Below are 22701 nucleotides of genomic sequence, written 5' to 3' on the forward strand. Positions count from 1 at the left end.
TCTCAATCCACTTGTTACTTGCAGGTGAACAGTTATGACGTGGAGCTGCCCTATTTCCATCCTTCTGGCCGCCTGGAAATCTACCGTAGCGACAACAGTACCGTGATGGAATCGGAGGGGCTCCTGGCTGTCAGCTACTATGATTCGGGCCTCCTGGAGATCCGCCTCTCCACCGCCTACTTCAACTGCACTGGGGGCCTGTGCGGCTCTTTCAACAGCAACACCAGCGACGAGTTCTGCCCACCCAAGGGCAAGTGCACGGACAACCTGGAGCTCTTTCTGGAGAGCTGGACCACATTCGACGAGATCTGCAACGGGGAGTGCGGGGACCTCCTCAAGGCTTGCAACAACGACTCAGAGCTGCTCAAGTCCTACAGGAGCCGCTCCAACTGCGGCATCATCAATGACCCCACCAACAGCTCCTTCCTGGAGTGCCACAACGTGGTCAACGTCTCAGCCTACTACAGGACGTGCCTCTTCCGCCTGTGCCAGAGTGGGGGTAACCGGTCAGAGCTGTGCGACTCGGTGGCACGCTACGCCAGTGCCTGCAAGAACGCTGAGGTGGACGTCGGCCAGTGGAGGAGCCACAGTTTTTGCCGTGAGTCCGCCAAAGCTTTTAAGTACTTGGGGTGGGCAGAAGGGGACGTAGACCCCACCGACCTCGCGCAGTCTTTTTGTCAGGAGCTTGTGGTTGTACAGAGCAGCTTTTCTTATGGGATGCTGAAAAGTACAGGCTGTCTTTCCCCCACCTCCGCTCTCATCTCTGGTGGGTACCCCTTAGACACAGGGTGCTCCTCTGTGGATCACAATAGCAGAAGGGCTGTTTGGGTGGGATATCCTGACCCAACAGCACTTAAAGCAGCATTAGATGTCCGAAGTCATACGAAGGTGTAGGGGCAGAGGTGTCTACGCACTGGCAATCTGGGACAATTTTCCTGCTCCCTTCACTACCGGTCAAAGACCAGCTTTGCCATCAAAAGAGCTACGCTCACTAGAGCTTTCTGCCATGAGGGGGACCAGAGTGTACAAAGCGATCTCCTGCATAGTGTATGGAAGGGAAAGGGGAATTGCGGAAGGAATGCAATGTCTCATGAGCCTGAGGGCAAGGCAGCGCTGCTCCATGTACCGACAGTAGTTTCTAAGTAGCGCTTGTGCCAGCAGAGACAGATGTCCCAGGGAAGCAATTTCAGGGTGGCATTTCAGGAGGCATCAGAAGTTTTATGATGCGGTGTAGGAGCATTCCAGAGCCGCAGATGGTGTCTGACAGTGCTGTACACCACCACCAGTGGGTAATTTGAATAACGTTTGTTTTTAGCTGTTGCTATAAACTTGCTGTTGATGGGAAGACTTCCATAATTCAAAAGTGCATGTGAAAAATCCCCAAGGTGGAGGTACAGGGTGGGGAGGCAGCGCCCGTCTCTGCTGCAGAGCTTTGAGGGAGGTGTCTCTTTGGGAGCCCTGGCCTCATAACCTCTGAAATAGCAGGAGGAGGTGTCACTCAGCACACGGTGGGACAGGTTTGTGATGTGAGGATGGCTATATCCAAGAGGAGAAGGGGTTGCAAAGGAGATGGGAAAAGCCAGTGGCCAGCAGGATGCTGGGATGGTTTCCCCTCTTGCTTTTTTTCCCCCAAGTAGGTTGCCGCTCACCCCATTCCCACTTTTTGCCTGTTCCCCGACCCAGCACTGTCCCGGGGCTGCTGGAGCCTGGCACTCACGTTCCATGTTTGTTGGCTCCACAGCTCTTGCCTGCCCAGAGAACAGCCATTTCGAGGAGTGCATGAGCTGCGTGGAGACCTGCGAGACCCTGGCCACGGGGCCCGTCTGCGCGGACACCTGTACGGAGGGCTGCCAGTGTGACGAGGGCTTTGCCCTCCGCGGCACGCACTGCATTCCCCGTGGCGAGTGCGGCTGCAACTTTGAGGGGCGCCAGCTGGCCACCAACCAGACCTTCTGGATGGACATTGCCTGCCACTTCCTCTGCTACTGCAATGGCTCCGACAACAGCGTGTACTGTGAGAATGTTTCCTGCAAGGACGATGAGTACTGCCTGGAGGAGAATGGCCTCTATTACTGCCATGTCCGCACCGACGCCTCCTGCATCGTCTCTGGCTACGGACACTACCTCACTTTTGATGGCTACACCTTTGACTTCCAGAGCAGCTGTGCGTTGGTCCTGTGCACCACAATCACCCGGCCAAGGGTGGAGCGCTCGGACACTTTCCCAGCATTCACCGTCACAGCCAAGAATGAGGATCGGGACACTTCTCTGGCCTTGTGGGTGAAACAAGTTGAAGTGGAGGTCTTCAATTACCATATCGTCATTCACCGTGCCTACAAATATACTGTGCTGGTGAGTTCAGGACCACAAAGGCCTGGGGTTATTTCTCCCTGTCGTGGCTCCCAAACCATGGAGCAATTCCCTAGGCATGACACCTTACAGCTCACAAGGTTTTCTGGGGGTTGGGAAGGGCGTACGCTCGCATTCACCCCTAGGGTGCCGCCAGGCGCAGCTTTCAGAGAGGGCTTCCATTTTGGCTGCCTTGTTTTGGATGTAGAGGTGAGGCTGGCGGAGACCTTGTTCCAGGAGCACTAAGCAGCCCTTGTTGGTATCCTCCTGTGGCAACTCTTATCATTTCTGCTCACAGTGCATCTCGTTTTCTTCCCCACAGGTGAATGATGAGCGTCTCTACCTGCCCCTGAAGCTGGGTCAGGGCAAAGTGAACATCTTTGCCTTTGGCTTTCACATCGTGGTTGAGACCGACTTTGGGCTGAAGGTGGTGTATGATTGGAAGACCTTCCTCTCTGTCACTGTCCCACGCAGCTTCCAGAACCTGACCTACGGTCTCTGCGGCCGCTACAACGGCAATCCCGAGGATGACCTGGTGGCTGCGGGCGGCATGCCGGCCGCCAGCGTCATTGACTTCGTCCACAGCTGGGCGAAGCGGGATGCATTCTGCCGTGTGGGCTGTGGCGACCGCTGTCCTGCCTGCGGGAAGGTGGAAGGCTTCTGGAAACCCCAGCAGCTCTGCAGTCTCATCCCGAGCCAAAGCGGCGTCTTCGCCAAGTGCCACAGCAAGATCAGCCCTGGCTTCTTCTACAAGAACTGCCTCTTTGACACATGCGTCGACGGGGGAGCCATGCAAACGGCCTGCAGCTGGCTGCAGAATTACGCCAGCACGTGCCAAACGCAGGGCATCACCATTACTGGCTGGAGGAACTTCACCTCATGCTGTAAGTGCCACCCTGCCTCCAGGCCCTTCTTTTCCTAGACATGCTTCCTGGGGCCGTCCACCGTAGCTGTAGCACTTTCCGGAGCTCACCCCATAGAGAGGCAGCAGAGCACCATGCGGAGCACCAGCAGGCACCTGCTATCTCCAGGCTATCGACTCGGACATGTCCCAGGTCCCCACGGTCAGTGCTCAGGGATCTCCCCAGGGGTCCCCTCCTTCCCTGTGGCTGACGGAGCAGTGAGATAAAGCGATGCAGTAGGCAGGCACATAGTCACCGCCAAGCGCAGCAGACCAACCTGTCTGCGGACCAGGGAGCCGGTCCCTCCCATGCTTGCCAGGGGCGCGATGGTGTGGGATCAGGTCTGGGGCGCTATGTTCTTTTGGAGTTGTTAGGAACCGCATGTGGTATAGGGGGAGCACAGATGGAGAGGGGAAAGCCTCCAGTTTAGAAGATATCTGTTATTCAGCAGGAATTGTATTAGTCAGCTCCAAAGGCAGGAGTACGTGTTTGCTCTAATGAAGCTGCATGTTCTTGTCAATAAGACTACCATGCAATCTTCAATTAGGCTCCCGAGGCCGGGGGCCGCGAGCCTCTCTGGCAGCCAATCTATCTAGCAAATTAGATGGGAAGTAATTGTCTTTGCTAACAAGACTGAAAATTAAATTTATGTTGTTCTTGCTTCTAACAAGCAAACTCCTGGCTCAGAAGGCACGGCTCTCACGGGGCAGAGGCAGCGAGGGCACCGACAGGCACCCTGCGTGCTGGGACCGAAATGGTCCCTGGCAAGCCAGCAGGGTGCAGGGAGAAGCATCTTGGCCAGGCACGGGCAGCAGCCCTCGCAGGCTTCACGCTCCGACAGACCAGCAAAAACACATACCCTGAAACATGTCCCCACACAGAGAGCAGGGAGGCTCCGTGCAGTGGTCCCAGGGCCAGCAAGCGCATCCCTCCCGGAGGCAGATGTTAGCCTGGTGTCAGTGAGGAGGCTGGTTTGCTGGAGAGCGGGGAGCACGGGGAAACGGGCTCTCGGGAAACTGGCGTGCAGGAGCTCACAGACAGTGGTGAGTGATGGAGAAGTGCTGCTCATCTTAGACTAGGCAGCTGGCGAGCAGCGTAGGACGGAGGGGTGAAGGCTGCCTTTTCCTTTCAGTTGCGTGCCTGGGAGCTCCGGGTCCCTGTCTGGGCAACACGGTCCATGTTAACCACCTTGACAGGGGAGTTATCTGCCCAGGGATGCCAGCAGTGGGGATTACGGCCCTGTGGGCGGCCAGCAGCCAGATCAGTTTTGTCCGGGGAGCTAATCTGTATCTGTGTTGTCCCCTGGTCATGTTGCAGCTGTCAGCTGTCCCCCCAACAGCCATTACGAGAGCTGCGTGTCCCTGTGCCAGCCCCGATGTGCCGCCATCCGTCTGAAGAGTGACTGCAGCCACTACTGTGTGGAGGGATGCCAGTGTGACCCCGGGTATGTCCTCAACGGCAAGAGCTGCATCCTTCCCCACAACTGCGGCTGCTACTCGGACGGCAAATACTACGAGGTACGATGCTCACGTCATTCTCTTGGGGCTTTCTCCCCCGACTCTTTCTGATGGTTCCAGGCAGAGCCTCGTACCCTGAGTGGGGACAGTGGCCAGGACAGCCCCTTACAGAGTGTCGAGCAGTGTCTGTTGGCCAGGGTCATAGCCTCAGTCAGAAAGAGTGCTCTGCAGGGCCTGGAGGGACAGATCATCAGCATCACATGTGTCTGCAGCTCCATGGCCATGCTTGGGGATCGTTGTGAAGTCTGGTGGTGTTGCACCAAGGAAGAGAGGGTCAGGAACAAGCTGCAGAGCATGCAGGTGTCCATCGAGGAGAGGCGGAAAGAGGGGATGCGGGCTGCGTAGCGAAGCCCGGGCAACAGCCTGTGGGACGCTTGCTGGTGTTTGCTGAGGCCAAGCTGTCTTGCGGCGTCCCATGTTGTCCTCTGAGCTGCAGAGCATATCACCATTGATCCTGTCGGAGGACTCCCTGTGTCGGGGACGGCGTCCAGCTCTGATCTGACCACCAGCTTGTATCTCCTAGAGGAGTGGAAAAGTAGAGTTGGTAAGAGTGCACAAGGCGAGAGCCCGCTACCATGCTGGTGATGGAAACGGTGGTTGTTGGTGAGGGTAGGGATGATGCAGCAGTGACACAGGACTCCAGAGGCTTCAGGGGGTACCAGGGGTAGAGAGAGGAGGGATGTTTTCCCACAGAGTGCTGTGTAGCGAGTCTTTTTGCCTGGCAAAATTGTGACAGGGCTGTTGGGTGAGGGTGAATCGAGTGTCAGGCAGGGATGGGAGGGAACTGGAGGAGGGGGAAGAAAGTGTGGTGACCAGGAAGGCTGGCTTTGAGGATTGCCAAAGTCCAGTGCTGTAGGACTGCATTGCTTTTAGGTATTCTGCACCAGGGGGGTTTACTGTTTCACATGAAATTTACCTATTTGTATGTTACTTGGGACTTTGCTTGAGCAGGTTGTTGTGCTGGTGGCATGGCTCATGTTATAGTGGGCTGTAATTTGTGCCGGTGAAACTGTCCTGCATACGGTGTCTTTGCCAAGCCCCCCACACAAAGGGAGCTAGTACTGGGGTACTGTCATACAGGGACCCTAGCAGACAGGTTGTTGGCTGGCAAGGGTGCACGAAAGAGGTCAAGGAGGTATTTAGCATATTGTGGTGTTTGTGGGAGTAAGAGGGGCGAGGGATGCTGTGGTGGCAGTGGAAAGATTCAGTTGCCTCGTGCCTGTGGGTAGCAGAGATGTCGCAACATAGGTGCAAGTTGACAGTGTGTTCTTTGCACCTTTTCCGTTGTCCCCTTGCTCTCGCTTGCCATGCAGCAGAGGGGCATAAACCCTGGTCCAAGTGTCTGCAGAGGGTAGGGCAGAGGTCCCCAACCCTCCCAGCCAGTGACGGGTCCTTCTTTCAGCCCAAGCAGCTCTTCTGGAATGGGGACTGCACCCGTCGGTGCCGCTGCTTCCGGCGCAACCTCATCCAGTGTGACCCACGGCACTGCAAGTCGGACGAGGAGTGTGCCCTGCGCAACGGCGTCCGCGGCTGCTTCAGCACCAGGAGCTCCTTCTGCCTGGCGGCGGGCGGCGGCGTCTTCCGCACCTTCGACGGGGCCTTCCTCCGCTTCCCCGCCAACTGTGCCTTCGTCCTCTCCACCATCTGCCAGAAGCTGCCCGACTTCTCCTTCCAGCTCATCATCAACTTTGACAAGTGGTCCTCGCCCAACCTCACCATCATCTCCCCCGTGTACTTCTACATCAACGAGGAGCAGATCCTCATCAGTGACAGGAATACTGTCAAGGTAAGGTCTCATCAGGGGCACCAGCTCCCTCCAGAGCAGGGCTGCAGAGTGGGCGACAGGGGACCAGCTTCCGAGTGGAAGGTAATGGTGCCCAGGGCCACACAACGGTCTCCACGAGGGCCTCAGAAGGCTCTGTCAGCGGCTTTGCATCCCAGCCGAGGAAGCTCCTATGGGTGAAGGATGCATCTGTCCTCTGTTGGGCTTTGGGGAAGGATGCCAGGGGAGGTTTCGACTGGATATTAGGAAAAATTTTTACACTGAAAGGGTTATTAAGCATTGGGACAGGCAGCCCAGGGAACTGGTTGAGGCACCATCCCTGGAGATATTTAAAAGACGGGTAGACGTTGTGCTTAGACATATAGTTTAGTGATGGTTTTTCTCAAACTTAGGTTGATGGTTGGACTAGATGATCTGAAAGGTCCTTTACAACATAGGCAATTCCATGAATCTATGCCAGCAGAGATAAAAAGGCTGGCAGGAGGCAAGACCGTTCACAGCCCAGGAGTTCGTAGTTGAGTGCCCATCCACATCTCGGTGATGTGGATGAAGCTGTCCTTTTGAGCGGAGGTGTGCAGAGGACTGGCTATAGCTGCGGTGTCGTTCAGTCTCTGAAGGGCACAGTCTGTGGCGGTGGTGAGTGATGAGTCCCAGGCTGGAGCCTCTGCACACAAGTAGAGTTCCCTTTGTGGTGTAGCATTGTGTGAGCATTTAAGGGAGGCGGTGCGCTCAGAGCGATCCATCAGCCGGAGGAAGGAGGAGAAAGATGTGCCGGCCCCTGCCGAAGAGACAAAGTGGTGTATTTTCACGGCTGGGATATTGTGACTTAGGCTCGCATCCATGGGCAGAGGGAATGGGAGGGAGGGGATGTTAGCCTCATGTCCTCTCCCGTACCAGGTGAACGGCAGCCATGTGAGCATCCCCTTCATCACGGGGCTTTCCACGAAGATCTTCAGCCAGGAGGGCTTCCTGGTCATCGACTCCAGCCCCGACATCCAGATCCGCTACAACGGCTTCAATGTCATCAAAATCACCATCGGGGAGCGGCTGCAGAACAAGGTGTGCGGCCTCTGCGGCAACTTCAACGGCGACCGGACGGATGATTATGCGACGCTGCGGGGGAAGCCGGCGGTCAGCAGCGTGGTGCTGGCTCAGAGCTGGAAGACCAACGGCATGCAGAAGAGGTGAGCAGTCGGACAGGCCTTCCCCGCCGGGCGGGAGCGGGGCTGGCACCGACGGGAGCCCCCGCGACTTGTCCGGTGCCCACAGCTGCAACGAGCTGCAGTACTCGCAGTACACCGCCTCCTGCGACAACGTCCAGATCCAGGAGCTGCAGAGTGACAGCTACTGCCTGAAGCTGACGGACATGAAAGGCTTCTTCCAGCCCTGCTACGGCCTCCTGGACCCCCTGCCCTTTTACGAGTCCTGCTTTCTGGACGGCTGCTACAACCACAAGAAGGTCCAGCTGTGCGGCTCGCTGGCCGCCTACGGCGAGGCCTGCCGCACCTTCGGCATCCTGGGCACCGAGTGGATCGAGAAAGAGAATTGCTGTAAGAGAGCTGGGGGTCTTCAGGGTCGAGGGGAGCCACGTCCTGCCGGGACCGCAACCCCCAAAAAGCGGGAGAGGGGCCAGCGGGGCAGGGGCAGTCAGAGATGCTCCTGCCCCACGGTCGGAGGGTAAAGATTGTGTTTGTGCTCCGTCTTGTGCTGTTTAGCAGGAGTGGTGGAAGATCCCTGCGTGGGCGCCGACTGCCCCAACCGCAGCTGCGAGCTGGACAACGGCGGGGAGCTGTGCGGGTGCATCGAGCCCCCGCCCTACGGGAACAGTGAGTCCTCTGGTCCCCGCTGCAGGGTTGGCACGGAGTGGCACAGGATGCGCATTAGGCCATCATACTGCTGGGGCTTTGGGAAGGGAGGTATCGAGGGCTAGGACCTCTCTCAACCACGTACAGTTCAGGATGGGAGCAGGGAGCAGGTTTTCTGGAGCACACGTTATGGGCGTCTCTGACTCAGAAGCACTTTGAGCGGCAGGGACATTGGACAGGCAAAGTCTGCTGCAGGAGATGATCCTGGCTCGTTTCTGATGGGTGGAGAATGGCGGGGTGGGCAGGCGGCCTGGGTCTGTAGTGCCATTTGTGGTGGTCTGAAGCTGTTCCATCTTCTCCTCTAGCCACCCATGACATCATTGACGCAGAGGTGACCTGCAAAGCCGCCCAAATGGAGGTGTCTATTTCGAAGTGCAAGCTGTTCCAGCTGGGCTTTGAGCGTGAGGGGGTGCGGGTCAACGACCGCCAGTGCCCCGGCATCGAAGGTGAAGACTTCATCTCCTTCCAGATCAACAACACCAAGGGCAACTGTGGCAATCTGGTGCAGGTGAGACGGGGCACGCCTGCCTGGGAGCAAAGTCTGGTCTGTTCATCTCGGATGTCTTCTTATTCATACCAACTTGAGGGTGGAGGAGGCGGGGGGAGGATGCTTTTGGGATATGACTTGGAGCGACTGGGACCTGAGAATCGGCTGGCACCTGGGATGCACACATAGCTCTAAATGTCGATCGGTGAGGCTTGCGTTTGGGCAGTAGGTTACGGGTGGTCTTTGTAGCTCATGAAGTCTTTTGGCATGGGGTTGCCATGGCTCTTCTGACGTCCTGGTCCAGAGGAGGCAGAGGACTAATTGGGAGGCTGAGGAGAGCAATCTGTGTATTCTGAGTTGTTATGCGTGCTAGAATCTTGTTGGAATGGGGCGCATCAAGGCAGTGCAGCTTCATGCCAGCCGGGCAGTCCTCCTCCTCGGCGGTGGTGGCCCAGCTTGATGGCAGGGACAGGGTGGGGGGTGCACGTTGGTGCGAACGATGCTCAGGAGATGCTTTAATGGTATGGGGGCTGGGAAAGAGAGGCATGTGTTGTAGAGTAAGGATGCTGGCAGTGGAGGGGCGGTGGGCCATTTAGGGGCATCCTTAGGAGCAGGCCAGCAGAGACAGCCGGTCTTGAGCAACACTCTGCGTTCCTTTTGCAGTCGAACAGCACACATATAGTGTACAAGAACACAGTGTGGATCGAAAGTGCGAACAACACGGGCAACATCATCACCCGGGACCGGACGATCAACGTGGAGTTTTCCTGCGCCTACGAGCTGGACATCAAGATCTCCCTGGATTCGGTGGTGCGGCCGATGCTCAGGTAGGAGCCGGGGCAAGCCACGTGGCCTCTCCTGTTGCAAGGGCACGGGAGAACGTGTGCAGAGGGCGAGGGTCTGAAGCGATATGCTGAGTCGGGGGTTTGTTGCCTTTCCTCTGTCCAAGTCGGTATTTTTTTGTCATCGTTAGCGTGATTAACCTGACGGTGCCGACGCAGGAAGGGAGCTTTACGACCAAGATGGCCCTGTACAAGAACTCCTCCTACAAGCACCCCTACCGGCAGGGCGAGGTGGTGCTCACCACCCGGGACGTGCTCTACGTGGGGGTCTTTGTCGTCGGGGCCGATTCCAACCACCTGATCCTGATGCTGAACAAGTGCTACGCGACCCCCTCGCGGGACAGCAACGACAAGCTGCGCTACTTCATCATCGAGGGAGGGTGAGCGACTGCCGGCCAGGTGGCCCGGCACGCCCCGTTGTTTTTTGTCATGTCTGTCGGGGAGGGTGTTCGAAGGGGCGCCGGCGTCAGTTGGAGCAGGGGACCTTGTGGTCACTGGGAAGGCTGACCAAGATCTGGGAATGGTGGGCAACAGCGCAGCCTGTGTTGTTAGAGCAGGAGTTAGTTCGCTTAGGGTAGAGGTAGCCGGAGGCCCCACATGGGATGGAGTCCTGGCTGTGGAGAGAGGCAGCCTTCCTTGTGTCGCCGATGCGGTGGGTGTCAGGGTGTCTTGGAGGAGATGGGGGGAAGGGAATCATGGCAGAAATGTCTTGGGAAGCAGGAATACAACAAAATTGGATATGCCAGAGAGAGGTCATGCTACAGAGGCAGGGCACGACGCCCTTGTCTAGAGGAGGCGGGTGCGGTGGAATGTAAGCGTGCTGCTGCAGGACCCGGGGCGAGGGGCTTTATGGGGACAGGGGCGAGCGGCTTCCCTCGAGGGAGGGTCCCGGTCATGGGAGGTCTGAGCTGAGCCTTGATGCTTTGTGCAGGTGCCAAAACATGAAGGACAACACCATCGGCATAGAGGAGAATGGGGTGTCGTTGACATGTCGTTTCCACGTCACTGTCTTCAAGTTCATTGGGGATTATGACGAAGTTCACCTCCACTGCGCCGTCTCCCTCTGTGATTCGGAGAAATACTCCTGCAAAATAGTAAGTGGGGCAGGCGTCGATGGACGGGCGGCTTGCTTTGCAGGGCTGTGGCAGAGCAGGGTGAGCCCGGTTGACCCAGCATCAGTGAGGTGGCTGGGGACGTAGCCCTGTAGGCGAGGCTGGGAGGAGAGCCTCACCACAGGATGGTCGTCTCCGGACCTGTGCTCTCTGAGAGCAGTCGCAGGGGACTGAAGTCAGGGGTCCCGTTGGGAGACGGGCCGAGAGTGACGGAGGTGGTGTTTATTCCCACGCAGAACTGCCCTCAGCACACGAGGATGGCCAGCATGTTCGCTGAGGAGTCCAAGGAGCAGATCCTCTCTGTGGGGCCTATTAGGAGGAAGCGTAAGTGTGTGTGACCCTGAGGAAGGCTGTGGTGTTTTGTCGGCCATCCAGGTGGAGCCCGGTGCCGTGCCATGGGGCAGTGCCCAGGCATGTCCCGATCCCGGGACACCGGGGCGAGGGAGAGCGCGTGTCTCCTGTGGGGCGAGGCTGTTCCTTTGAGCAGCAATTGGGAGGAGCGCAAGAGAGCGCTCAGGGTTTTTTTTGCTGCCAGAAGGCAAGGTGTGGGTGGGATCGGTGTAGGTATGGGCCATGTCGGGGGTCTGCCTTGCTCGGGGAGGCATATTCCTAAGGGCCCGTGGGTGGTCGCGCAGGAGATAATGAGACAGCAGGGTGGACGGTGGGAGCCCGGGGTGGTGTGGGGTGCTCTGGGTTTGCCCATGTGTCCCTGTGCGGTGGGTGTTCTCTTTGTCTTCCTGAAAGACCCCCAGAGGGTTGTGAGCATTGGACTAGGGGTTGCTTTGGGGTCGTGGGGGATGACGGAAGCCTAAGTGGGCCCTAGCATCGTCCCCATGCTGCATGTGATGTGGGGGTGTGCCCAGAAGGGGATGGGTGGGCTCCTGCGGGCGCCGTTGTTGTAGCAGGGAGTGTGGGTCTGAGGCAGCCAAGGGTCAGGGCATTGGGGTCCAGAGCATTACTCAGGTGTCCTCCTTTGCGCTCTGTGTCCAGGATCGGACTGGTGTGAGGACAACGGAGGCTGCGAGCAGATCTGCACGAGCCGGGCAGACGGGCCCCTGTGCAGCTGCGTGACGGGGACGCTGCAAGGGGACGGCAAGAGCTGCAGGGGCAAGTGTTGGGGGCGGCGCAGGAGGAGTCAGGGCGAGCGTCACGGGGGGCTTTTTCCTCCACAGCTGCAGGGCCGTAGGGGTGCACGGCGTCAGGGAAGTGGCTGGAACGTGTGGCGTGTCGCAGATAGGAGCAAGGCCAATGGCGGATGACTTTGAAGAATCATAGAATGGTTGGGGTTGGAAGGGACCTTGAAGATCACCTCGTTCCAACCCCCCTGCCCTGGGCAGGGACACCTCCCAGTGAACCGGGTTGCTCCAAGCCCCGTCCAGCCTGGCCTTGGACACCTCCAGTGACGGGGCCTCAACATCTTCCCAAGGCAACCCGTGCTAGTGCCTCAGGACCCTCTTAGTGAAAATTTGTTCCTTCCAGTTTGAAGCCATTACCCCTTGTGCTATCACTACATGCCTTTGTAAGGAGTCCCTCTCCATCTTTTGAGAGCTGTCAGGCAGTCTGTTGCAAGGCTGGTGATGGTGTCTGGCGTGGTGTGCGGCAGCGGCAGGGTAGAGTAAAGGCCATGGGTAGAGTTCGGAGCCCATCTAAGGGGCTTGTGGGAGGGGGTCCCAATGACACGTTGGGGCACTCGGGGTGTCAGTGGGGAGGGAGGCGCCCGTTGCATGTGTGCCGGGGTCCAAGCTCATGTGGGTCTTGTTGTTTTGTTGGCAGCCTCCAGCTCTTCAGGGGAGCACCGCGCCCGAGCGACCATGCTGGTGGCGGCCCAGCTGTGGCTGTGGCTGCACGCAGCTCCACGGGACCCGACCTCGTAGGTGCAGCTCTGCCACCCAGCCAAGGACTGTTCTCGCGTCAGCCTGAGTCTTTGTAGGGTAGGAGACAGCACCCCCACAGCGGCCCGGCTGCCACCGACTCGTCCATCCGCGTGGAGGCAAGAGAGGGATTCAACCCAGAGAGAGATCTGATGGGAACTTGGATGTGAAGGTGGCAAGCACCGCAGCAGCAACAGCAACAACGAGGCAGAGCTGGATGGTTGTCGGCATCAATGTAGAACTTGGGGGTTTTATTGCAGGTTTCTGGCATCGATGTGGGACGTGGAGTTTCTTTTGCAGGTGTCTGGCATTGATGTGGGATTGTGGGTTGGTTTTTTTTTTGCAGCTTTCCATTATCAATGTGGGACTTGAGGGGTTTTTTTCGCAGTTTGTCAGAGGCTTTTCCTTGTAGCACGTACTGTAGGCGGCCCGCTCCTCTCGGTAGCGCAGGCCGGGTCGGAGCGCGCGACGTCCCCGCACACAGCCATGCATGGGTCTCCAGCGTCCTCGGGAGCTGCCGTCGGTGTCTCCGGAGCACACAGACTCGGCCAGAGGTAGGTGTTGCGGCACGGGACGCGGGCCGGAGCGGCACATTATTGTCATCGGATGTGGTCACACCTCGGGAGCATGTTGCCCCCTGGCTCTCTGGAGCAGAGGTGTGGTTGAGGCATGGGGTCAAGGACACAGCTTGTCCCCGGGGATCCGACAAGCCTATTTGTGCATTGTGGTTGAGAGAAGCCGGTCCCAATGTTTGGAAAGTGGTGCTTTCTGGTGGGCAGGAGCGAGAGCCAGAGAAAGGCAGGGCAGGATTCCATCTTATGCACGCGTGTTGTGCCGCGGCAGTTTTTGTGGGTGCGGGGCAGCGTCAGGGCAGCTGGTGGGAGAGTCGCGAGTGGCCTCGGGGCGTCGGTGGGTGCGTGGGGGGGGCTGTCTGTGTTGGTGTCTTGTTTTGTGTTTGTACTCTGTGAAACGGCTGCGTGGGAATAAAAAATGTTGTAATCCTTCTTAAGCAGTGTGGTCCTGTGTGATGGTGGCCGGGATGGGGTGGGGAGCAGGCAGGGCCGGGAGTACGTCGGGGCCAGAGAGGGTCCCTGGGAGGGGAGGGGAGCAGAGATTTTGGGGTGCCGGGCAGCGGCTGTGTGTACTCTGGGTCCTGCATTGGGGCTGGAGGAAGGAGGTGCACCTGTGCTTTGACAGGTGGGGGAGTAATAAGCTGTTGTAGGGAGGAAAGAGGGCACCCGAGGTCTCTGCTGAGGTTCTGAGGAGATTTGAGGAGAATGGTGGCTGGCGGTGGGCAGCAACTGAGGGAGTCATCAATGCTTATCAATACGTAAAGGGTGGGCGTCAAGAGGACGGGGCCAGAGTCTTTTTAGTGCTGTCCAGCGACAGGCCAAGGAGCAACAGGCACAAACCAGGACAAGGAAAATTCCGTCTCAACAGGAGGAAAAAGTTCTTTACTTTGATAGAGCAGGCTGCCCATAGAGGTTGTGGCGTCTCCTTCTCTGGAGATGTTCCAAACCCACCCAGATGGGATCCTCTCCAATGTGTTTTGGCAGGAGGGTTGGACCAGATGATGTGTGAAGGTCCCTTACAACCCCTACCACTCTGTGAATCATAGAATCATAGAATCTTCATGGTTGGAAAAGACTCGAGGTGAGGCCTCACCAGTGCCGAGTACAGAGGCACGGTCACTTCCCTACTCCCGCTGGCCATACTATTCCTGGCACAGGCCAGGATGCCGTTGGCCTTCTTGGCCACCTGGGCACACTGCTGGCTCATGTTAAGCTGGCCGTCCACCAGCACCCCCAGGTCCTTTTCTGCCGGGCAGCTTTCCAGCCACTCTCCCCCAAGCCTGTAGCGTTGCTTGGGGTGATTGTGACCGAAACGCAGGACCCGGCACTTGGCCTTATTAAACCTCATACAGCTGGCCTTGGCCCATCGATCCAGCCTGTCCCGGTCCCTCTGTAGAGCCTTCCTACCCTCGAGCAGATCACCTGTCCCACCTAGTTTGGTGTCGTCTGCGAACTTACTGAGGGTGCACTCAATCCCCTCATCCAGATCATTGATAAAGATATTAAACAAAACTGTCCCCAAGACTGAGCCCTGAGGGACACCACTGGTGACCGGCTGCCAAGAGGATTTCACCCCATTAATCACAACTCTCTGGGCACGGCCATCCAGCCAGTTTTTAACCCAGCGAAGAGTACACTTGTCTATGCCAGGATTCGCCAGCTTCTCCAGGAGAATGCTGTGGGGGATGGTGTCAAAGGCCTTACCAAAGTCCAGACAGACAATGTCCACCGCCTTCCCCGCATCCAGAAGGCGGGTCACGTGGTCACAGAAAGAGATCAGGTTGGTTATGCAGGACCTCCCTCTCCTAAACCCATGCTGGCTGGCCCTGATCCCTTGGCTGCCCTGCACTTGCCGTGAGAGCTCTCTCAAGATGCTGTTTGGTGAGGGAAGTAGTTGTCTCAGTGTTCCTGGTGAGGGTGGGCTGTTTGGGGCGAGGGGCCAGTCGCAGCCGGGGCAAGTCCGGGAGGACGGGGTCTCTCAGGGGGAGTGGGAGCAGTCACGAGGGGTGGCTTGAGCGGAGGGTGTGTGGCGTGAGGGTCCTTTCTGCCGGGGAGCACAGGGAAATGGGGGGGTGAGACTCACGTGGAGCCCTGGAAGAACTAGAAGGGTGTCACGCCCCGCTCTCAGGAAAAAGGGGGGGGTAAGCGACTCAGACGTGTAGATCCCCAATGGCGTGGACTAAGGTGTGGTAAATCTCAAGGTCCCTATACAGACATGTATTAGTTTCCCAAAATCATTAGTATAGGTCTTAACAAGTCCACGATAATGGGTTAGGCATATGACAAATTATGGCAAGCCACGAGGTACACGTGGTGTTACTTAACGGCAGGTATGCGGCAACTTATGGCAAGCAGTCCTTATGGTTCTTACTTAACAACTCTAAGAGACACGAGGAACTGAGGGATAGAGAAAGGAAAAGACAGAGAAAAAGACAGAGACGAAGAGATCACCGGTCGCGATTCCAGCATCTTTATCAGGGAATCTTCCCAGACATAATCTTCTGTCCCGGGAAAAGTCTTCCCAGGCACGATTTTCCTCTTTGTTCTATCCCCAGGGGCACTTATTTTCCCCTTGTACGTTTGCTGAATTATCACAGTCCACCCCCTTTGCCAAGGAGAGCCTCATCTCAGGTTTCTCCCTTCTCTCAGGTGACGTGTAGCGTGATTTGGGTGGAGAGATGAGTGCCATAGTCGTATATGTTTAGCTTGATCTCTATAATCTTTGTTAGCCTATGCAGGAGTGTGCATTTTCTTGTGCATTTCGTGGCTCATGAAGCAGAGGTCACTTGTAGGAGTAAATGGCCTCGAGACAGAGAACTGGGAAGCTTAGGACAAGTGGCAGAACTATCTCATCTTCACAAGGCAGTCCTCCCACACTTTTCAGGTGCCTGTGTGCCTTATTAGTTCTTTGAATGTCAGGCCCGGGGTATTTATTTCCTTGCGAGCGTTTGAGGCGTTCCATTGAAGGCTCGGAGGGCCTTCTGCCCCCGGTCAGGGAATTTACAGGCCGTCTCTTAGGAAAGGTCAGTCATCTGTCATTGTTATCAGGGAGACTCAGTAGAAGAATCCGAGGAGAGGAGCACCGGGCGGGGGGGCTACGGGCCGTCGAGGCGGGTTAGGCAGGGCAGGGGCGACGGAGGTGAGGATGCGGCTGAGAGCCTCTGGCTGAGGACTAGGGGGATGCAAAACGCACGGGGATGTCGCGGTGGGCATTGACTACCGATAGCCCAACCAGGGTGATAGCACCGGTGAGGTATTCTGTAGGCAATCAGGAGCAATGGCTGGATGGGTGGCCCTCGTCCTCAGGGGAGACGGCAGCTTCCCGGGCATCGTCAGGGAACATCACACTGCACTGACAAGGAGGTTTTGGGAATTTTTGTAGTTAGTAGGAGAGACGAGGTACCCAGCGAGCCGCCTAGGAAAGAGGCCCTGGTAGACTTGCTATTTGTGAATAGAGAAGGATTCGCGGGGGATTAGATAGCGGGTGTCGATGTGATGACAGGCGGCCATCTCGGCCACAGGGATCATGAAGGAGTTGAGCGTAAAATGTGCGATGTAATGAGAAAAAAAGGTCAGCAGAGAGGCTGCCCCGGACTTCAGGAGAGCAGTCTTTAAGGTATTCAGGGAGCTCTTTAGCAGAGCACCCCGGCAATCTGCCTTTGAGGGCCTAGGAGTCATCGGGCGCCGCTCAGTGTCTGTCACCTTTTAGGAACGCAGGAGCAGGCGATTAGGGCGCGTAGTAAGCGAAGCGAGCGGGGCAGAACGTCAGCTGGGCCCAACGGGGAAGTCTGCAGGGAGCTGAAGAGGAATCAGAAATTGCGCAATCTCTGGAAGGGAGGTCGGGCTTAGGGGGAAGAGTACAGAGGTGGGGTTTGCACGTGCGGGAAGAAGATAGACACGGCCACAGCTCGTCGGGGTTGAATCTGGCCAGTGTTGTTTCAGATAACAAGAAGGGCTTTTTTAAGGATGGGAGAAAACATCCTCAAGTTGTGCCGTGGAAGGTTTAGATTAGAGATTAGGAAGAATGCTTACACGGAGAGGGTTATAAGGCATTGGAGCGGGCTGCCCAGGAAAGCGGTGGAATCGCCATCCCTAGAGGTATTTAAAAGACTGGTAGACGTAGCGCTTAGGGATACAGCTTAGCGTTGGGTTTTTTCCGTGGGAGGTTGGTGGTTGGACGTGAGGTCTGGCAGGTCCCTTCCAACCTAGGCCATTCTATGATCCTAAGTATGTGAATAGCAAGAAGAGGACTAGAGAGAACGCTGGGCTGATACGGGGTGAGGACGGTCCTCTGACTAATAGGGATGAAGGAAAAGCAGAGGCATGCAGAGACTGTGTTTTAGCTTCCATCTGTAATGAAGCAGATAGACTTCGGGCCACCCGGTCCCCCCAGTCGGAGGACCGCGAGCGCGGGAACAGTGACTTACCTTGCGAGCAGTGAGATTGTAAGGGGCCGGATGTGTCAGCTGAACGTTCACAAGCCCACAGGGCCCGATGAGCGTAGAAGGAGGCAGGGGATGTTGGGGGAGAACGCCTCCGGAAGGTCTTGGGAGGCAGGGGAGGTCCCCGCGGACAGGGAGCCAGCCAGCATTATTAGCGGGTGCCAAAAGGGCGGGAGGGCAGTCCCAGGGAACCGCAGACTGTTTAGCGGAACCTCTGTTCCTCGGGGAAGTCACGGAAAAGCCCATAGCGGGTGCTTACCGAAAGGCATTTAGAGCATAAGGCAATTATTGGGCACAGTATGTATGGATTCACCAAGGGAAAGTCACACGTATATACTTTTATTAGCTTTTATGCTAAGATCACCCGCCTAGCAGAGAAAGGGAAAGAGGCAGATGTACCCGTTTCGGGTTTTAATGAGGCTTGTGACGCCGTCTCTCACAGCATCTTTCTGGATGGGTTGTCCAACCTCGCAGGACGAGTGGGTTCGCAGCGTGGGGGGAGTAGAACTGGCCGAAGGGTCTCAGCGAGCGGGGCGGCATCTGTGCACGGAGCGGTCACCGGTGGTGTTAACTCGGGGCTTGATGCAATGGCCAGGTCTGTTCAATACATTTATCGGTGATGTGGAGGCATCATTGGCAAGGTTGCCGATCCCAAAGCAGGAGGCACTGTGGCTCTTCTCGAGGGACAGGATGCCTTGTACAGGGATCTAGATAGACGGGAGTATCGGGCAGGGAGTAATAGGGTGAGAAGTAGCAAGGTGAAATGCTGGATTCCCCCCCTAGGTAGGAGCGCTGTAGGGCATGACTCTAAATCGGGAAAGGAGCGTCCGGAGAGCAACCTGGCAGAGAGGGATCCAGGGTTTTTGGCGGGCAGCTCCGTAGGAGCCAGCACAGCGTGCCTGGAGAGCCGAGAGGGCCACCCGTATTTTGGGGTGCATCAATCACCGTATGACCCAAAGTGGCGATTATGTCGCTCTACTGGGTGTCGGTGGGGCCTTCCCCTGAGTAGGGTGCAGTTTAGGGTCCTGCGGTTGAAGATGGACGTGAAGGTGCTCTAAAGAGTCCAGAAGAAGGCGGTAAAGTTTGAGGGAGGGCCAGAAGGCACAATCTAAGAGGAGAGGCTGCAGACTTTGAGCTCGTGTGGTTTGGGGGAAAGGAGGCTATCGCATCCCGCTCGGGAAGGGTGGGGTGTCGGTGGGCAGGCGAGCAATGCCGTTTACAAATCCCCAGTGGTGTAAGAGAAATCTCAAGGTCGGTATACAAGCATTGAGTAGATTAGTAAGCATGTTTTAATGAGGCTCGTGATAACTGTTTGGGTATATAACAACTTACGGCAAGCTTTGTGTGACCTAGGAACAGGCATACGAGAAATTTCGGCGAGCGGTACTTAATAACAGAAAGACGAGGAATTCTGGCAAGCGGTGCAGTATGCCTTGGGGTATGTCTTTGAAAGAAGAGAGAAAAGAGAAAAGGAAAAGGATAGAAAACAGAGGGATATAGAAGGAGAAAGAGAGAGACGGAGAGAGACGAAGAGATCACCGGTCCCGGTCGGTCCAGCCAGTGCCGGTCGTTGCCGTAAGAGCGCTCCTCTGTGTATCCCCAGGGAAAAAGCTCCTCAGGGAAAAATCTTCCCAGGCAAAAATTGTCTTCGGGGACAGCCTTTCCCCATTGTATGCGTGCCCACTCCGAGGGGCAGTTTTGTCTCAGGTTTCTGCCCCCTCCCAGACGACACGTGGCATGTTTCGGGGTGGGGAGATGAGAGCTATAGTTGCGTCTGTTTAGCGTGACGGTGGTAATGCTCAGCAGTGTGTTTGGGGGTGTGAACTTTAATATGCATTTTGTGGATAATGAGGCAAAGGTCACCATAGTGCATGGCATCTTTCCGAAGAAGCAGGTTGTCCTTCACGAGAGGGAAAACGGGGGCTGACGCTATTTGCGTCAGAGGGTTCTCAGGGCACCGTTTTTTCTCTCTCTGGAATCACGCAAGAGGTAATGGGTGTTAGCCCGATCGGTTCCTTGAGCAGAGGAACTCGGTATTTGCGAGCGTCGGAGATGTTAACAACCTCCTCGGGCTGCTTTGTTTAGGAGAAATTTTGACTGGTCTCTTACGGTGGCTGAAGAGCGACCTCATGCCGCTCCACAGCCTTCTGAGGAGGGGACGGGGAGAAAGAGGTGCAGAGATCTTATCCCCGGGACCCAGAGATAGGACACGGGGGACTGGCTCTGGGCTGCGTTGGGGGAAGTGTAGTCTAGCAACTAGAAAGCATTTATGTACCGTGGTCAAAGAGCGGAATAGGTTTTTTGGGGAGGCGGCGGATGCCGGTTGCCTGTGTTTAGGAGGCATTTGGATGGTGACCTTAGTAACGCAGTGCAACTGTTGGTGAGTCCCAAGGCGGTGAGGAAGTCCGCCTCGACGGTAGATGTAGGTCCCTTCCAACCGAAGTGGTTTAGTGCGAGTGAGTGCCTGGGACAGGGCGCAGGAGCACACAGGGAAGGCTCCCGGCGAGGCTCGCCCATCTGTCGGGGAGCTCCGGGGCTCTGTAGGGCCGGGGGCGGGCGGAAACAAGACGTTGTGGAGCAAGAAGCGGGGCGTTAGGGGCCCTGCCGGCGTGTCGCTCGATGCGGGCCTCCCTGGGGTTGTGGGTATGTATGTGGCAGGGGATGGAGGTCTCGCAGCGCTCTTCTGGGCGTCAGAGGCCACAGGGGAGGGAGGCCAGGCAGAGACAGGCGACAGGATGGGATGAAGCGGGCATGCAGGGGACAGGCGCATGTTGGCTGGCGGAGAGGCTCAGAGAGGAGGTTGGGAAGCGGGGGAGGCAGGTGTCTCGGGAGGGGGGCACTGTCAGGGCGTGAGCTGCCGGCTGGGTCGCGGCGTCCGGCAAAGGGGCGGGTAGGGGCAGAGGGGGCCAGGCGGGGTGGGGGCTGCTCGGGCACGTGGTGTCGGGAGGGATTGTCTCGTGGAGCTGAATGGGATGGAGAGGGGGCTGGTTCTTAGAGGTGCACGGGCGGCGGGAGAGGCAGGCAAAGGCTGGGGCGCGTCCTCGTGCTGGCAGGGAACGCGGCCGGGAGGGGAGAGGGAGAAGGAGCAGGGGCCGGTGGGGTTTGGGGCCAGGGGGTGTTTTGGGGACGTGGTGAGGGTTGTGTTGTCTGGGGCGGGTGGTGTCAGCGCAACGGGTGGCAGAGGCCATTGTGGGAGATGGCGTACCTGTCGGCATTGCGGAGGGGTAGCTGCTCACGCAGGGGTGGTTAGCAGCGAGGGGCGGACGAGGAGGGTGCCCGTGGCTGGCAGGGAGGGGGAGAGGAGCTGTGTTTTGGGAGGTGGGATCCCGGAAGGGGCTCTGAGTGGTTGGAATAAGCTGTGTCGTGTGTCGGTGGGACTGAGGTCTTTGGCATGAGCAGAGCTGCATCTGGGGCGGAGGTCTGGGCGCGTGGAGGCACTCTCATGTCCGAGACGTGGGTTGTTTTCCAGGCATGCGAAGTGATAATGCACAGAGCAAAGGTATGTCTGAGCTTATTCCATTAATTGGAAGAAACGGGGTGCTCGTCCCAAGGGAGCACAGCTTCGTTTCCAAAGTTTCCCTTTTTATCCACCAACCGATACACGGTGTAGCAATGAATACGTAATCATGGTTGTTCTCTGTAAGGACCGATTGAGATTTCATCGATTCCTGTATCAAGTAGTGGACAGACTCAGTCATCTTCTGTCACTGGGCTCTTCTGAGGAGGCGGTATCGTTCGGGCAGGTGGTTGAGGAGTCGGCGGTTGCGATCTCCTCTAGTTGACATTACCTTGTACCCGCTTCTCCTCAATGTTGGCGGCGCCGGGTTTTTTTCTCGGTTCGCTGGCCAGGCCTGCACTTCATCGCTCTGGTGACAGGACCATTCTGCCTATCCACTGAGCTACATTGTCTAGCAGTTAGCTTTTGGATAACTTGTGTGGCGTTGCTATTTTTTTTTTTACAAATTATGTTGAGGCCGTATAGAGGACTCGCAGAAGCAAAGGCAGTGTTGCTTTGAGCTGTGTGTTAACGGGAGCGGCGTCTTGCTTTAAGCGGTGTCTTGCTTTGAGCAGTGTATCACTTTCAGCAGTGTATTAATTTGAGCAGTGTCTTGATTTGAGCAGTGATTTAATTTCAGCACTGTCTTGCTTTGAGCAGTGTGTAACCACGAGCAGTGTGATTGTTTGCGCAATGTGTTTCTTTGAGCAGTGTCTTGATTTGAGCAGTTTATTAATTTCAGCGGCGTCTTGCTTTGAGCAGCGTCTTGCTTTGAGCAGTGTCTCCTTTTGAGCAGTGTATAAATTTCAGCAGTGTGTTGCTTGGAGCAGTGTCTTCCTTTGAGCAGTGTCTTAATTTTGGCAGTGTTTTGCTTTGAGGAGTGTCTTGTTTTGACCAGCATCTTGCTTTGAGAAGTTTATAAATTTCAGCAGTGTGTTGCTTTGACCAGCGTCTTGCTTTGAGCAGTGTGATGCTCTGAGCAGTGTCTTAATTTCATCAGTGTGTTGCTTTGAGCACTTTGTTGCTTTCATCAGTTTAGAAATTTCAGCAGTGTCTTAATTTCATGAGTGTGTTGCTTTGAGCAGTGTGTTGCTTTGAGCAGTGTCTTAATTTCATGAGTGTGTTGCTTTGAGCAGTCTGTTGCCTTCAGCAGTGTCTCAATTTCATGAGTGTGTTGACTTCAGCAGTGTCTTAATTTCAACAGTGTGTTGCTTTGAGCACCGTCTTGCTTTGAGCAGTGTCTTAATTTCATGAGTGTGATGCTTTGAGCAGTGTGTTACTTTAGAATAGTGTCTTGCCTTCATCAGTGTCTAAATTTCTGCAGTGTGTTCTTTGAGCAGTGTCTTCCTTTGAGCAGCGTCTTAATTTTATCAATGTGTTGCTTTGAGCAGTGTGTAGCTATGAGCAGCGTCTTGCCTTGAGCAGCGTCTCAATTTTGTCAGTGTTTGCTTTGGGCAGTGTGA

The 22701-nt window shown here is 56.4% G+C and overlaps 1 protein-coding gene across 1 annotated transcript in view; it reads left to right on the forward strand.

Moving 5' to 3' along the window:
• The window catches only part of TECTA (tectorin alpha), a 32827-nt gene extending 18199 nt beyond the window's left edge, over nt 1-14628 (forward strand). The window contains 15 exon segments of the mRNA XM_063355239.1: nt 25-598; nt 1742-2352; nt 2672-3233; nt 4569-4768; nt 6171-6554; nt 7449-7735; nt 7821-8101; nt 8267-8377; nt 8722-8924; nt 9567-9730; nt 9877-10125; nt 10677-10839; nt 11094-11181; nt 11848-11964; nt 12631-14628. Coding sequence (XP_063211309.1) covers nt 25-598; nt 1742-2352; nt 2672-3233; nt 4569-4768; nt 6171-6554; nt 7449-7735; nt 7821-8101; nt 8267-8377; nt 8722-8924; nt 9567-9730; nt 9877-10125; nt 10677-10839; nt 11094-11181; nt 11848-11964; nt 12631-12731 — 4095 coding nt within the window. The 3' untranslated portion in view covers nt 12732-14628.
• The last annotated feature ends 8073 nt before the right edge of the window (nt 14629-22701 follow it).

This window comes from Chroicocephalus ridibundus, chromosome 18, assembly GCF_963924245.1.
Source record: "Chroicocephalus ridibundus chromosome 18, bChrRid1.1, whole genome shotgun sequence".
NCBI lineage: Eukaryota > Metazoa > Chordata > Aves > Charadriiformes > Laridae > Chroicocephalus > Chroicocephalus ridibundus.